The sequence below is a fragment of the Narcine bancroftii genome, chromosome 3, assembly GCF_036971445.1.
Source record: "Narcine bancroftii isolate sNarBan1 chromosome 3, sNarBan1.hap1, whole genome shotgun sequence".
Classification (NCBI taxonomy): domain Eukaryota; kingdom Metazoa; phylum Chordata; class Chondrichthyes; order Torpediniformes; family Narcinidae; genus Narcine; species Narcine bancroftii.
The window spans coordinates 352450362-352465300 of record NC_091471.1 but is presented as its reverse complement, the minus strand read 5'-3'; the positions used below and the strand labels follow the sequence as shown (position 1 = coordinate 352465300).

General features: G+C 39.6%; 1 protein-coding gene across 7 annotated transcripts in view; it reads right to left on the bottom strand.

Annotated features, from left to right (window-relative positions):
• The window catches only part of cep112 (centrosomal protein 112), a 399081-nt gene that overhangs the window by 43945 nt on the left and 340197 nt on the right, over positions 1-14939 (bottom strand). For all 7 annotated transcript variants that reach the window (XM_069929793.1, XM_069929789.1, XM_069929788.1 and 4 more), the window contains one exon: positions 14035-14124. In XM_069929793.1, coding sequence (XP_069785894.1) covers positions 14035-14124 — 90 coding nt within the window. The remainder of the gene's footprint in view (positions 1-14034; positions 14125-14939) is intronic.

The following is a 14939-nucleotide window of genomic DNA, read 5'->3' as shown; positions in this document are numbered from 1 at the left end:
CTGTTGGATCTAAAACTATTTTAATCTTATACAGATATTCTAAAAATGATTGAATTTTGTTCCAAAAAGATTGCTTATGTATACATGACCAAACAGCATGAAAAAAAGTTCCAACCGTATCACCACATCCAAAAGACAAATCTGATTCATTAAAACCATATTTTTAAAAATTTTCAGGTGTCAAATATAATTGACGTAAAAATTATAATTAATCATTGCATAATGTGCATTTATCAATCTAGTTACACTATCATTACAGATATCTAACCAATCCTCTTCAGAAAAAGTAAAACCAATATCAGCTTCCCATTTAATTTTAGATCTATCTCAACCCTTTTTATCCATACCATCCTGTAATATTTGATACAGAAATGAAATATAACCCTTCTCTGGTACCTTCATAAGAGAAGTCTCAAATTTAGTCATTTTAGGTAAAATCATATCTCTACTAAACATACATTTTACCAAAGATCGAATTTGATAATAAAGAAATAAAGAATTCTTATCAATTCCAAAATCTTCCCTCATATGATTAAAAGATAAAAACTTACCCTCTTTAAAACAATCTCCCAAATTTTTCACACCTTTAAATCTCCAATGCAATAAACTTTGATTATGTATTGAAAAAGAAATAAGTTGATTATTATACAACGGAGTCAAAGCCAATAATTTACCCCTAGAACCTATCATTTTATTTTTCTTTATCCATAACTTCATTAAATATTTTAGTATAGGCACATTTTATTGTTGTAACAAATTCATATTCCACCTAAACAAAAATTGATGTATTTCAAATTTAATAATACTTGCCATCTCAATTTTAGCCCAACTAGGAGGCCGTAACAAATCCATCAATGAACTAATAAATTTAAGTTGGGCTGCCTCATAATAATTTTGAAAATGTGGTAAACGTAATCCCCCTACCTCATATTTCCAAGTTAATTTATTCAAAGCTACTCTAGAAAATTTACCCCTCCATAAAAACACCCTCACCATTTTATTTAAATCTCGAAAAAAAATTTATCAAGTAAATACGGAATAGATTGAAACAAATATTGTATACGCGGAAAGATATTCATCTTAACTGTATTTATCCTTCCCATTAAATTAATAGATAAATCTTTCCATTTAATCAAATCAGTTTTAATTTTTTTTCATTAACAGAGGATAATTTAATTGATATAAAGATTGATAATTAACATTCAAAATTATACCCAGATATTTAATTCGATCAGTCCACTTCAAATTAATAATATTTTTATAAACTGAATAATCTCCTTCACTTACCAGTAATATTTCACTTTTTCCCCAATTAACTTTATATCCAGAAAGATATAAAGAATTGTACTAAGCATTCCTTCAAATGCAAACGTGACTGTTAAATACACCAATACGTCATCAGCAAATAAATTAATTTTATACTCCTCATCTAAAACTTTCATACGTTGTATCTGTGTATTTTGTCTTATCAACTGTGCTAAAGGTTCAATCACTAACGCAAACAAAGCTGGTGATAAAGGACAACCTTGACGAGTTGATCGAGTTAACTTAAAAGATTCCGAAATCAAACCATTCGTCAATACTCTAGCTACTAGTTTACTATATAGAGCCCTAATCCAACCAATAAAAGAAGGACCAAACTTAAATTTCTCCAAAACTTTAAACAGAAAATTCCATTCAACTCTATCAAATGCTTTTTCTCCATCTAAGGATATCACCATTGGATGATCTAAAGATTGTTGAAATCTATTAATCAAACTAATCACTCGCAAAATATTATCTGAAGCATATCTATTCTTTATAAAATCTGTTTGATCAATATGAATCAACTTTGGTAAAAGTTTAGCCAATCTATTCGGTAATACTTTAGCTATTATTTTATAATCTACATTTAACAACGAAATTGGTCTATATGAAGATACCTTCAAAGGATTTCTATCTTTTTTCGGAATTACTGTAATTAAAGCACTAGAACAAGACTCAGGTAAATCATAGTGTTCTCCAACTTGACGTAATACATCCCCAAACACAGTAGATAAATCATCGTAAAAAATTTTCTAAAATTCAACCGAAAATCCATCATCACCAGGCGATTTATCATTTGGCATTTCCAGCATAGCCATTTTAATTTCCAAATCAGTAAATGTTTTTTCTAACTCCTGTATATCTCCATCCTCTAATATCGGTAAATTCAACTGTGATAAAAAAAAATCAATCGATCCAGTTTCCTGTTTTCCTTCAGATGTATATAACTTTTTATAAAATGAATAAAATTCATCATTAATCTCACGAGGTTTATAAGTAATAAGAGAATTCCGTCTAACAGCATTAATAGTCCTTGATATCTGTTCTTTCTTTTATTGCCACACCAATACCTTGTGTGCTTTCTCTCCCCATTCGTAATACCGTTGTTTAGTCCTATTAATCACACATTCAAATTGATAAGATTGGAAGGTATTATATTTCAATTTCAGCTAGATAATTCTATTTTCTATCTTCTGTAGTATCTTTCTGAAATTCCTTTTCTAACTCATCGATCTGTTTCTCTAATTCAAGACTCTGATTTAATCGATTCTTTTTTATTTTAGAAGTATAACTAATTATTTGTCCTCAAATAGGCTTTCATAGCATCTCATAATACAAACTTAGTTTGAACAAATTTAGAATTTTCTTTCAAAAAAAATTAATTTGTTTTTTCAAAAAATCAACAAATTCTGTATTTTTTAACATTGTATTAAATCTCCAATGACAAGCTATTTGGATTTTCTCAGAAGTTTCAAATGTAAAATATAACAGAGAATGATCTGAAATCACCCTACTTTTATATTCCACTTGTTGTATTTTCCCTTGTAAATGTGCCGATACTAAAGAGAAGTCAATCCTTGAAAACGATTCATGTCTAGATAAATAAAAGGAAAAATCTTTCTCTGTCAGATTAAGACATCTCCAAATATCTACTAAATTGAGATCTTTCATCAACGCTTGGACCTGGATTGCCATCTTGGATTTTTTAACTTTCTTTGGAGATTTATCTAATAAAGGTTCCAAAACACAATACTTCATCATCTGCATTTGGAGCATAAATATTAAGTAGTCCAAAATTCACTAAAAATCTTACAATTCAATTTAAGAATACATCCTACCTTTTCCTCCATTGATTGAAATTCAAAAGATAAATTTTTATGTATCAAAATTGCTACACCTTTAGCTCTAGAATTAAATTAAGAAAAATATACATGCCCAACCCAATCCCTTTTTAATTTCACACTTTCCTTCACATTCAAATGTGTTTCTTGTAAAAAGGCAACATCAATTTTCATTTTCTTAATATACGCCAAGACTCTCTTACATTTAATTGCACTATTTAATCCTCAAATATTAAAAGTAGCAAACCTCAACTTTGACATATCTACTATTATTACTAAATACCAATAATATCTTTATATAAAAACTCAAATCAACATATATAGGCACTCCAATAAAAAAAATCACAAATTAAAAACTAATAAAAAATAAAAAATCCCCCCCCCCCAAAAAAAAACTACCAAAAGGTAGTAATCCCTTAAACAAAAATTGGGTGTGGATCACCCACCAGTGGCTGATGACTAATAAAGAACTTAATGCAAATCTCCTCCTCCCCAGCCAAACAATCAGTAACATCCAAGTATCATAATAACAAGAGAAAAAATAAAATAAGAAAATTCTTCTTTTCATCCAAAAGACTCCAATCTCGAAGATCCCATTTCTGAAGGAGGTGGACTCTTTCCATTCCCATTTCTGTCATTTCTTCCGTTTCCAGAGCTACCAAATTTTTCTTTAGGAGATAATGGTGGACTACGTCTTTTTCCTCTTATATCTGGCAATGAGTCAGCAAAAATCATTGCTTCACAATCAATTTCAAAAAACCAAAATTGATAGTCTCCGTAAAAGAACTTCAACACTGCAGGGTAACGAAAAGTAGACTTATAACCTTTACACCACAAAACTTCTTTAACTGGATTAAATCGACGTTGACGCTGAATGACATCTTGACTCAGATCAGGATTAAAAAAAAGACTCTACTATTCTGAATCAATAATGGGGTTTGTCGTTGTCTCGCATTTTGTACTGCAAGTCGAAGTATTGCTTCTCTATCCAAATAACTCACTCATTGAATTATTACTGGTCTCGGGGGTTGACCAGCTGAGGGTATTCTTCTTAAAGCTCTATGGGCTCTTTCCAGTGCCAATCCCCCAGATAAAATCCTTGCCCTAATATTTGCGGAATCCAGTCTTTAAAGAAACGAAGAGGGTCTTGTCCTTCTATACCTTCTGGCAAACCAACAATTTTCACATTATTCCTTCTGCTTCGATTGTCCAAATAATCTATTTTTCTTTCTAGCTCCTTCTCACGATCTCCTAATTCTATGACTGATTTTTCCATCTTCAACACTTTTTCTGTGTTAGAAGTCACTTGTTGCTTACAGTCCAAAAAAGCAGTCTGAAATTTTAAAAATTCTTCATAAGATGCATCCACATGTGTTTTAACCATATTTAATTCTGAACTTATACCAGCATTCATTTGAACCATTTCATTCATTAGAGATGTCAACAAAGATTTTTTTTCTTTCTTTGGCTTGGCTTCGCGGACGAAGATTTATGGAGGGGTAATGTCCACATCAGCTGCAGGCTCGTTTGTGGCTGACAAGTCCGATGTGGGACAGGCAGACACGGTTGCAGCGGTTGCAAGGGAAAATTGGTTGGTTGGGGTTGGGTGTTGGGTTTTTCCTCCTTTGTCTTTTGACAGTGTGGTGGGCTCTGGGGTCTTCTTCAAAGGAGGTTGCTGCCTGCCAAACTGTGAGGCGCCAAGATGCACGGTTTGAGGCGATATCAGCCCACTGGCGATGGTCAATGTGGCAGGCACCAAAGCTTTCTTTAGGCAGTCCTTGTACCTCTTCTTTGGTGCACCTCTGTCTCAGTGGCCAGTGGAGAGTTCGCCATATAACACGATCTTGGGAAGGCGATGGTCCTCCATTCTGGAGACGTGACCTACCCAGCGCAGTTTGATCTTCAGCAGCGTGGATTCGATGCTGTTGGCCTCTGCCATCTCGAGTACTTCGATGTTGGAGATGAAGTCGCTCCAATGAATGTTGAGGATGGAGCGGAGACAACGTTGCTGGAAGCATTCTAGGAGCCGTAGGTGATGCCGGTAAAGGACCCATGATTCGGAGCCGAACAGGAGTGAGGGTATGACAACGGCTCTGTATACGCTTATCTTTGTGAGGTTTTTCAGTTGGTTGTTTTTAACCATATCTAATTCTGAACTTATACCAGCATTCATTTGAACCATTTCATTCATCAGAGATGTCAACAAAGGTTTTATTTCTTTTTTGGCTTAGCTTCGCGGACGAAAATTTATGGAGGGGTAATGTCCACGCCAGCTGCAGTCTTCCAAAGGCGCTATTTGCCTTTGCGAGTCTGTTGTCTATCTCGTTGTCGATCCTTGCATCCGATGAAATGGTGCAGCCGAGATAGGTAAACTGGTTGACCGATTTGAGTTTTGTGTGCCCGATGGAGATGTGGGGGGGGCTGGTAGTCATGGTGGGGAGCTGGCTGATGGAGGACCTCAGTTTTCTTCAGGTTGACTACCAGGCTAAACATTTTGGCAGTTTCCGCAAAACAGGACGTCAAGCGCTGAAGAGCTGGCTTTGAATGGGCAACTAAAGCGGCATCGTCTGGAAAGAGTAGTTCACGGACAAGTGGCTCTTGTGTCTTGGTGTGAGCTTGCAGGCGCCTCAGATTGAAGAGACTGCCATCCGTGCGGTACCGGATGTAAACAGCGTCTTCATTGTTGAGGTATTTCATGGCTTGTTTCAGCATCATGCTGAAGAAGATTGAAAAGAGGGATGGTGCGAGAACGCAGCCTTGCTTCACGCCATTGTAAATGGAGAAGGGTTCAGAGAGCTCATTGCTGTATCTGATCCGACCTTGTTGGTTTTCGTGCAGTTGGATAACCATGTTGAGGAACTTTGGGGGGCCATCCGAGGCGCTCTAGTATTTACCAAAGCCCTTTCCTGCTCACGGTGTCAAAGGCTTTGGTGAGGTCAACAAAGGTGATGTAGAGTCCTTTGTTTTGTTCTCTGCACTTTTCTTGGAGCTGTCTGAGGGCAAAGACCATGTCAGTAGTTCCTCTGTTTGCGCGAAAGCCGCACTGTGATTCTGGGAGAATATTCTCGGCGACACTAGGTATTATTCTATTTAGGAGAATCCTAGCGAAGATTTTGCCTGCAATGGAGAGCAGCGTGATTCCCCTGTAGTTTGAGCAGTCTGATTTGTCGCCTTTGTTTTTGTACAGGGTGATGATGATGGCATCACGAAGGTCCTGAGGCATCTTTCCTTGGTCCCGGCAGAGCTTGAAAAACTCATGCAGTTTGGCATGCAGAGTTTTGCCACCAGCCTTCCAGACCTCTGGGGGGGATTCCATCCATACCTGCTGCTTTGCCACTTTTCAGTTGTTCAATTGCCTTATATGTCTCTTCCCGGGTGAGGACCTCATCCAGCTCTAGCCTTAAGGGCTGTTGAGGGAGCTGGAGCAGGGCGGATTATTGGACTGAGCGGTTGGCACTGAAAAGAGATTGGAAGTGTTCTGACCATCGGTTGAGGATGGAGATCTTGTCGCTGAGGAGGACTTTGCCGTCTGAGCTGCGCAGCGGGCTTTGGACTTGGGGTGAGGGGCTGTACACAGCCTTTAGAGCCTCGTAAAAACCCCTGAAGTCGCCAATGTCCGCGCTAAGCTGGGTTCGTTTGGCGAGGCTAGTCCACCACTCATTTTGGATCTCCCATAGTTTGCACTGAAGATGGCTGCATGCGCGACGGAAAGCTCGTTTCTTCTCTGGCCATGACGGCTTTGCAAGGTGAGCCTGCTGGGCAGCTCGCTTCTTTGCCAGCAGATCCTGGATTTCCTGGTTGTTTTCGTCGAACCAGTCCTTGTTTTTCCTGGAGGAGAAGCCCAGTACCTCTTCAGTGGGTTGCAGTATGGCAGTCTTCAGCTGATCCCAGAGGGTTTCATGGGACGAGTCCGTGAGGCGGATTGCATCCTCGAGCTTTGCTTTGAGGTTTGCCTGGAAGTTTCCTCTCACTTCGTCTGACTACAAGTTTCCAACATTGAACCTCTTTCTGGGGGCTTTACTGTTCCTGGGCTTTGGCTTGAAGTGAAGGTTGAGCTTGCAACGAACCAGCCGGTGGTCAGTGTGGCATTCCGCACTGGGCATGACCCTGGTGTGGAGCACATCTCGTTTGTATCTTTCTCGCACCAGGACATAGTCCAGGAGGTGCCAGTGTTTGGATCGGGGATGCATCCAGGTAGTCTTCAGGCTGTCCCTCTGCTGAAAAAGGGTGTTTGTAATGACAAGCCGCTGTTCTGCTCAGAGCTCCAACAGGAGGCGCCTGTTTTCATTGCACTTGCCGACACCATGCTTTCCCAGGATTCCTGGCCAGGTTTCTGAGTCTTTGCCAACGCGAGCGTTGAAGTCGCCAAGGATGACAACCTTGTCGGCTGTAGGGGTGCGTTGAATGAGGTTGCGCAGATCAGTGTAAAACTTGTCCTTTTCTGCTGGTTCCGCCTGGAGGGTTGGAGCATAGATACTGATGAGGGTGATGTGATGCTTATTTTGAAGGGGGAGTCGCATAGACATGATCCGGTCCGAGTGGCCTGTAGGGAGGTTTTCGTGTTTGGAGGCAATGGAGTTCTTGACCATGAAGTGTTCACCAGATAGGCGTCGTTCATCCATAGGCTTGCCAGACCAGTAGAGTGTGTAGCCCGCGCCGCGTTCTTGGAGGCTGCAAGGCGGACTTCACTGAGAGCGGCTATGTCGATGTCAAGTCTGAGGAGTTCATGTGCGATGAGGGCAGACCGACGTTCAGGTCGGTGGCTGTCAGCCTTGTCTAGCATGGTTCTGATATTCCAGCATGCTAGCTTGAATAATTGCATTCAATTGCATAAATTGTGAATCAGTAAAACTCAGCTCTGCTCTCTCTGACATAGTGGCAGAACAAGGTAACTGCAGCTCCTGCTGCAATTCAACAGAAGGCATTGTAAAAGTTTTACTGCGGGTCTGGACTCCCAGCGACGGCACCCCGACTTCTTCAGCGGGTCGCTGCTGGTCTCCCCCCGCATCTTGTTGTTTTCTCATCCATTCGCGACGAAAAACGATTTCTTCAGATTGTAATGCTGCCTGCTGCATTTCCAACAATGGAGTTGTCTTCCTGCGTGCTCCCCCCATTGAAATCGAAAGGCTTTCCAAATTGGGGTCCACTTCTTGGGAACACACACCTTCTTCCGGAGAACGGGTAATTCCAGCACCATCCTTCATTTGATGAGTAATAGGTTTTTTTTCCAGCCTCCACAGACGATCTTTGCGATTTAGGCAATGAAGAAATTGAGCCTGGGGCTTTTTCAGGTTGTCTAGGCCCCAGATCTTCAGCACTTCGAAAATGTATCTTCTTTTGAACTTGAGATTTAGTCTTTTTACCATTAGTAGCCATAATAATTCCTTAATACTTTAAACTAAAATTTAAAAGTTTAAACTTGAAAACAAAGGGTTAAAAAACAGGTATTTAAAAGTCTGGCCAGAGAGGTTGAGATTACACGTCTAGACTCTACGCCATCTTGCCACCCCCCCCACCCCCCTCCCCCTCCCCCTCCCCCCCCCCCCAGTCCATGCTATTGCTTGGTAAAAGCAATCCAGATCTCCAAAGGAAATAATTTTCAGGGAAGCAGAAGTGGACAGGGCAAATTCTCCAGCCATGAAAACAATTTCCTTTTAAAGGTTAGCTTTTTAACATGAACACTGATTCTGCTTTTATCTATACCTTGCACTGCTTCCAGAACCTGACCACTCCCTCTATGAAAAGAATTGCTCATCTCACTTCTGATTCTTTTGCAAATTACATTCAATCTATGTCCTCAATCCTTGATTCTTGTGTCCAATGGGAAATGTTTCTCTCTCTACTCTATCTGTCCGTCGATCAGATCTCCTCTCCTGCAGGGAGAAAACCCTAGCTTCTCCAGTCTATCTACTTAGTTTAACTTTCTCAACCCTAGAATTGTTGTTAAATCTCTTTTGCATCCTCTCCATTGCTTTCCTAAAGTATATTGAAATGGAACTTCAGTTGATTGTTCAAATGTTTGATAAAGGTTAATCAAGACTTCTTTCTCCTGTCTTTTTTGTCTGTTTACAAAGCTCAGCATTCTACCTGTATTTTTAATTTTTTTCCAATCGGACCTGCCATTTTCAGTAGTCTATGCACATATATACAATATCTCACTATTCTACCACCCTTTTAGAGCAGGTTTATAAAGCCTCCTCTTATTCTTCTTCCTTAAATACAATACTTAACATTTCTCAGCATTAAATTTCATCTGGCACCTTCCCACCCATTCCAGCAACTTATTCCTTTCCACTTGAAGCCTAGTTCTATTCTCTTCACAATTCACTACCTCAAAGTTTACAAGTTTTGTGTCATCTGCAAATATGGAAATTATGTTATGTACACTCAGGACCAAGTCATGCATACCTGTAAAGAAAAACAGTGTTCTCTGTACTGAACTCTGCTATGAAATTCCCTCCAGTCCAAAAAAAACGTTCACTATTAATCTCTCCTATTTATTCAACTGTCAATCCCAACTGCTATTATATTCCCTAGTCCTCAAACTCGATAAGAAGTCCCTTATGTGGCATTTAGTCTAATGTCATTTGGAAGTCTGTTTGTACCACATCAACTGCATTCTTCTTGTTGGTCTTCTCTCTGCTCAAATTAGCTGGACACGATTCACCTTGAACAAAATCCATGTTGGTTTTTAATCAAGCCTACTTGTGATTGCTAATTCAGTCCTAGAGCAAGAAACATTTAAAAAAAATTTCTAGAGTAAGATGCATATATTCCACGGTTATGGTTCCTGCATAGAAATGGATCGGAGGCCAATCCACAGACCATGAGTGGCAGAGAGGATCACTGAAGTCTCTTTCCCCCATCAATGTGATCCATCGGGATCATTGTTTGAAAAGGGCGTGCAAAATCATCGAGGTCCCATTCAGCCCTGCACACAGTATCTTTCAGCTGCTCCCGTCAGGACAGAGATACAGGAGTATCAGAACCAGCACCACCAGGCTGAAGAACAGCGTCTTCCCACGAGCAGTGAGAATGCTGAATGAGCAAAGGAACTGGTCACACTAACCCTCCGAGACTCTCTTTTATACAAAACAATATTTATTTGTACAGATCAGTTGTTTTCAAACCTTTTCTTTCCACTCACATACTAACTTAAGTAATCCCTGTGCCATAGGTGTACTGCGATTACAGTGTGGAAAGAAAAAGTTTGAAAACCACTGTTTTAATTGTACCCAATTGACTTGTTATGTGCACAACTTCATAACTCTAAAGGAAATGGGCCTATGGCAAGTTTTCTCAAGCAAAATATTTCTGTAACAATTGAGTCTAGAACAGTGGTCCTCAACCTTTTTTACCCCACCCACATACCACCTGAAGTAATCCCTTACTAAGAGCACCAAAGGCATAGGGATTACTTCAGGTGGTATGTGAGTGGAAAGAAGAGGTTTGAAAACCACTGGTATAGATGCAATACTTGTCCTGCATATGTATTGTTTGTCTGTATGTGTGCTATGCCTGGTTGTGTGTCTGCATGTTTGCACCAAGGATGTTGTTTCATCAGATTGTACTTTACAATCAGATGATAATAAACAACTTGACTATGGGAGAGATGCAAAGATCAGACAGCAAAGATTTAAGATCAGCAGTAAGACTTTGGAAGCAGCACATGGCTTTGAAGGCGGTGCAGAGGACATCAGAATGGATATAGTGGGCCAAAGAGCCTTTATCTGTGCTACATGATTCTACAACCCCCACTATTAATGTCATACTGACTGGCTTGGAGATACTGAATTTATCTCTGCACCCCTTTTTGATCAACACTTACCTCTCCTGAGGGATCACACCTACATCTGTGCATTTTTGGAAGACAATATCCAAACCTAAACACTTTCCTCTATTTCAGCCAACTGATCATTGCACGGTGTAGATGCAGGACAATGGTGATGGGTGCATATGAGTATAGCAATCTCCCAAGATGCCTCACGAGCTACATATAATCCTTATTCAGACAGACTTATGCTGCTAAATTGATGCTGACTGAAAGTTCAACCACGTAGACCACAAATCTGGTGGTGGCAAACAGATATTTATTCAAAAAGAGACAGGGAATTGTGGCATCACACACAAAAAAAATCACAGGAATTAATTATAAAAATGATTGGAAAACAGGTTTTATTTTGACTTAGATTTAATATTTTAGTAGCTACTTGACAGTATTAAAAGAATGCATAAAAGCAAATAAGAATTATTTTTAGCAATTTGAATGAATATTGAAAAAAGTGGAAGTCATTTCATCTTTGGGCATTCCAAGTTTCCTTGAATATTACCGTGAAGCACAGTGCAAATTTAAAGCTCCAAAAATTACCTTGTTAATTTTCACAATACTCTCTTAGCAATCAAAAGACAAAAGTATCCATTAATAGGGTTTAAAAAAATACTGTCTGTGGCCATTAGCAAGGAATGGAACTTTTGCAAATTTTTTGCAACCTAAAGGTTGCCATTGTGCCTGCTAAGAAGGAAAAATTGTCTGCAATGTTCAAGAACTCCAGAGTCTAATTGCAAGAAAATTTCCTGCATTGCATCACTCCTGAGTATGTCCACTAGGAATCTCTGCTCATTAATGAACCCTTTATAGGCAATGTTGACTATATTAACCAAACTTGTTAAGATTATTCAATACAGTGTAGACCTGTTAAACCAGTCAGAGCTAGCATTCCTAATTACCTTCGAGAAGGTGGAGGAGTTCTTGAGGTGTGGGTCTCCCCACACTTATTAGAAAAGGAGTTCCAGGATTTTGATCCAGTGATGGTGAAGGAAAGATGATACTTATCCAAGTCAGGATGCTGTGTGACTTGGAGGGCAACTGCCAGATGGTGGTGTCCCCATGCTTTTGCTGCCTTCATCTTTGCAGCGGGTGTGTTTAGGTTTGGTGAGTTGTGCCTTATTCAATTCGTGGCAACAGTTTGTACCATTCTGTAAATGGTACAAACTGCTGCCACAAATTGAACAGGGTGTTGTTGTTTGAATGAACCATGAAGTGAAAACTCGATCTGACTTCTCAAATAAGATCTCACATCACTGTTCTGAAGAACAGCGGCTGTCTCAAGAAGACACCTCACGGCTCCCTCGAATCATGTTGTGTGGAGTTACACTGGGCTGCTGGAGACTGGCTTATGGGTACCAGGTATTGGAACTGGGATTCGAAAATGTGCTGAGAACAAGAAGGGCTCCCAAAGGGCCTCGGGTGCTAAAGGCTTCTGAGTCGTGTCAAGGTTTGGATCTGGAACTTTGGTTGCCGATGGTTTGAACTGTGCAGTGTGTGGCTGCAGAAGTGCTGGAGGTGCTCAACAACTCTAAAGAGACTCTCTTTTGCTTCTCTTCCTCCTTTAGTTTGGGGCACAATGTTCTGGGCAATGCTCATGGCGACTCTTTGTTTGCCTTAGCAGGCAATAAAATGAACCTTTGAACTGCATTTCTTACCTTATATAGGTAGGTACTCTCCATGCCCTGCCAGAACTTTGAAATGAACTGTAGAAACGCTTGAACAACATGAGGATTGAACACACACATCTTTTTCATTATTGCCAAACCAGCAAGTTAGTTCACGAAAAAATTTTCTTTGATCCTATTAATAATTCGGCAGTAGACAGAAAACTAGCTGTAATTAATTAAATTTTAAATACTTCTCTCAAAACCTGTGCACTGAAGAAGTGTGGCAAGTTGGAATAGCTTCTTTACATGCAAGTGGAATATTCAAATACCAAAAGTGGGAAATACCAAGTTTCAAGTGTGTTTGATTATCTCAGCTTAAATCAGTATCTAACTTAGATCTAATCGGTACTAAGATCAGTTAAGTCCTTTAGAAGGGCCACAATGCTCACTATTGTGAGAAATGAGAAATGCCACATTGTTGTCAGCAAAGCAAGGTCCCCCACCATTATCAGAGAGGGAAAGTATTGGACATGCAACTGGCCAGTGATAAGTTCTCTCAGAGCCCATTAGGGGAAACCATACCCTGTCTTCATTATGCAATCTCACACCAATAATATAAATTTTCATATTTATTGTCAGAGTACATTCATGACATCACATACAACCCTGAGATTCTTTTTCCTGCGGTACACAACATACACATGTAAACAAAGAACAAAATGAAAACAAACTGACTGTGCAATACAAGGAGAAAAAGAAATCAATAACATGCAAAAGTAAGAGTCCTTAAACTAGTCCCTGTTTGTTGTTGAAGAGCCTGATACAGGTAGCCCCTGATTTACAACCTATGTGACTTACAGCCATCCGTACATGTGACTGATTTTTTTAAAAAAAGAAAAATAGATGTAAATATAAAAATTATGCTTTTGGGGTGAAAGTAGGGGCCTATTGGTGGAAAATAGTGCTTAAGGCAGGGATGGGCAACTTCTGGCGAGACCTGGCTTTGGTGGCTGCCATGCTGTATTTGACGAATGATAAAATGGACAGGTCGATCAGAACAGAACACGGTCATAAGTGAGGACTACCTGTAGTGGAGGTGTAGCAGCTGTTCCTGAAATGAGTGGTGTGAGTCTTGTGGCACCTATACCTAATATAGGTATTATATAGGTAAATAATATAATATAGGGTGAAGCAGTGTAGGTCTGAAATAACCAAAGTATCAACAGAATGGCACAGCACAGGAGAAGGTTCTTCCACACAATCGGGCCTCAATGGTTCTTTGAATGAGCTACAGAATAGAATTATTCTGTTGCCCTTTTCTCAAAGTGTAGCTAAATTTTCTTTATCAGATGTTTAACCATTTGTCATCGAATCTGCGTCAATCTCCTGTTGTTTTTAGAACGAAGCAGTTTCATACAGTTGCCTTCTTTATCTACTTATACTTATCCATTACCTGTTCCTGAGTGTCCAGCTCCTTGTGTTGCATCTCCATCTCTAATGCTTGTATCCGGCTGCGATAATTTTCTATCTCATTCTCCAGGGCCTAAATGAAAAATCATGAGGAGAAAAAGTACGATGTTGCATGGATCAGAAATGTTAACACTTAAATCTCTGGAAGAAAAAAATCAAATATGGTTCTGTCAAAGGATCTGCTGAAGGTGAGATATATTCACCTCAATATGGATGAATGCTTATTTCCTGTGTTTTCTGATTGTTCCTACACATTAGGTTACAGAGGACATTAATAGGTTCTTTGGCCCAACTTACTCATGCTGGCCGAGTTTCCATCCTTTGCCCCAAGCCCTTCAAAACCATTCCGCTGGGTCTCTGTCTAAATGTCTTTTAAATGTCATAATTAACCCACCTACAACCCTCTCTGGCAGCTCATTCCAATATGGATCAGGTTCCTTTTAAATATTTCCCACCTCACTTTAAAGGTAATGACCCTGGTTTTGAACCCCATATCCCTGGGAAAAAGACTGTGACCATTCACTTGATCAAGGCCCTTTATGATTTTAAAGATGTCAATCCTATACAAAAGTCCCAGCCTATCCAGTCACTCCTCATAACTCAAGCCCCCAGTGCTAATAACTTTTTTTTGTGGATCATTTTTGCACCCTTTCCAGATTCATGACATCCTTCCACCGCAGAGTGACCAGAACTGCACACAATACTCCAAATGTACCTCACTAATGTGTTGAGCAGGTGGCAGGTAGCAAACTCATTGCTTCGGTTGAAAATTCTCTTTGACAAAAGGCATATGAAGTGACTGAAGGTTGCACGAGCTTTTTCAGATGCAGCAAAGCCAGCCCTGATTACACCCGAGTGGGCTTTATTAAAAACGCTGCACCTAATCTA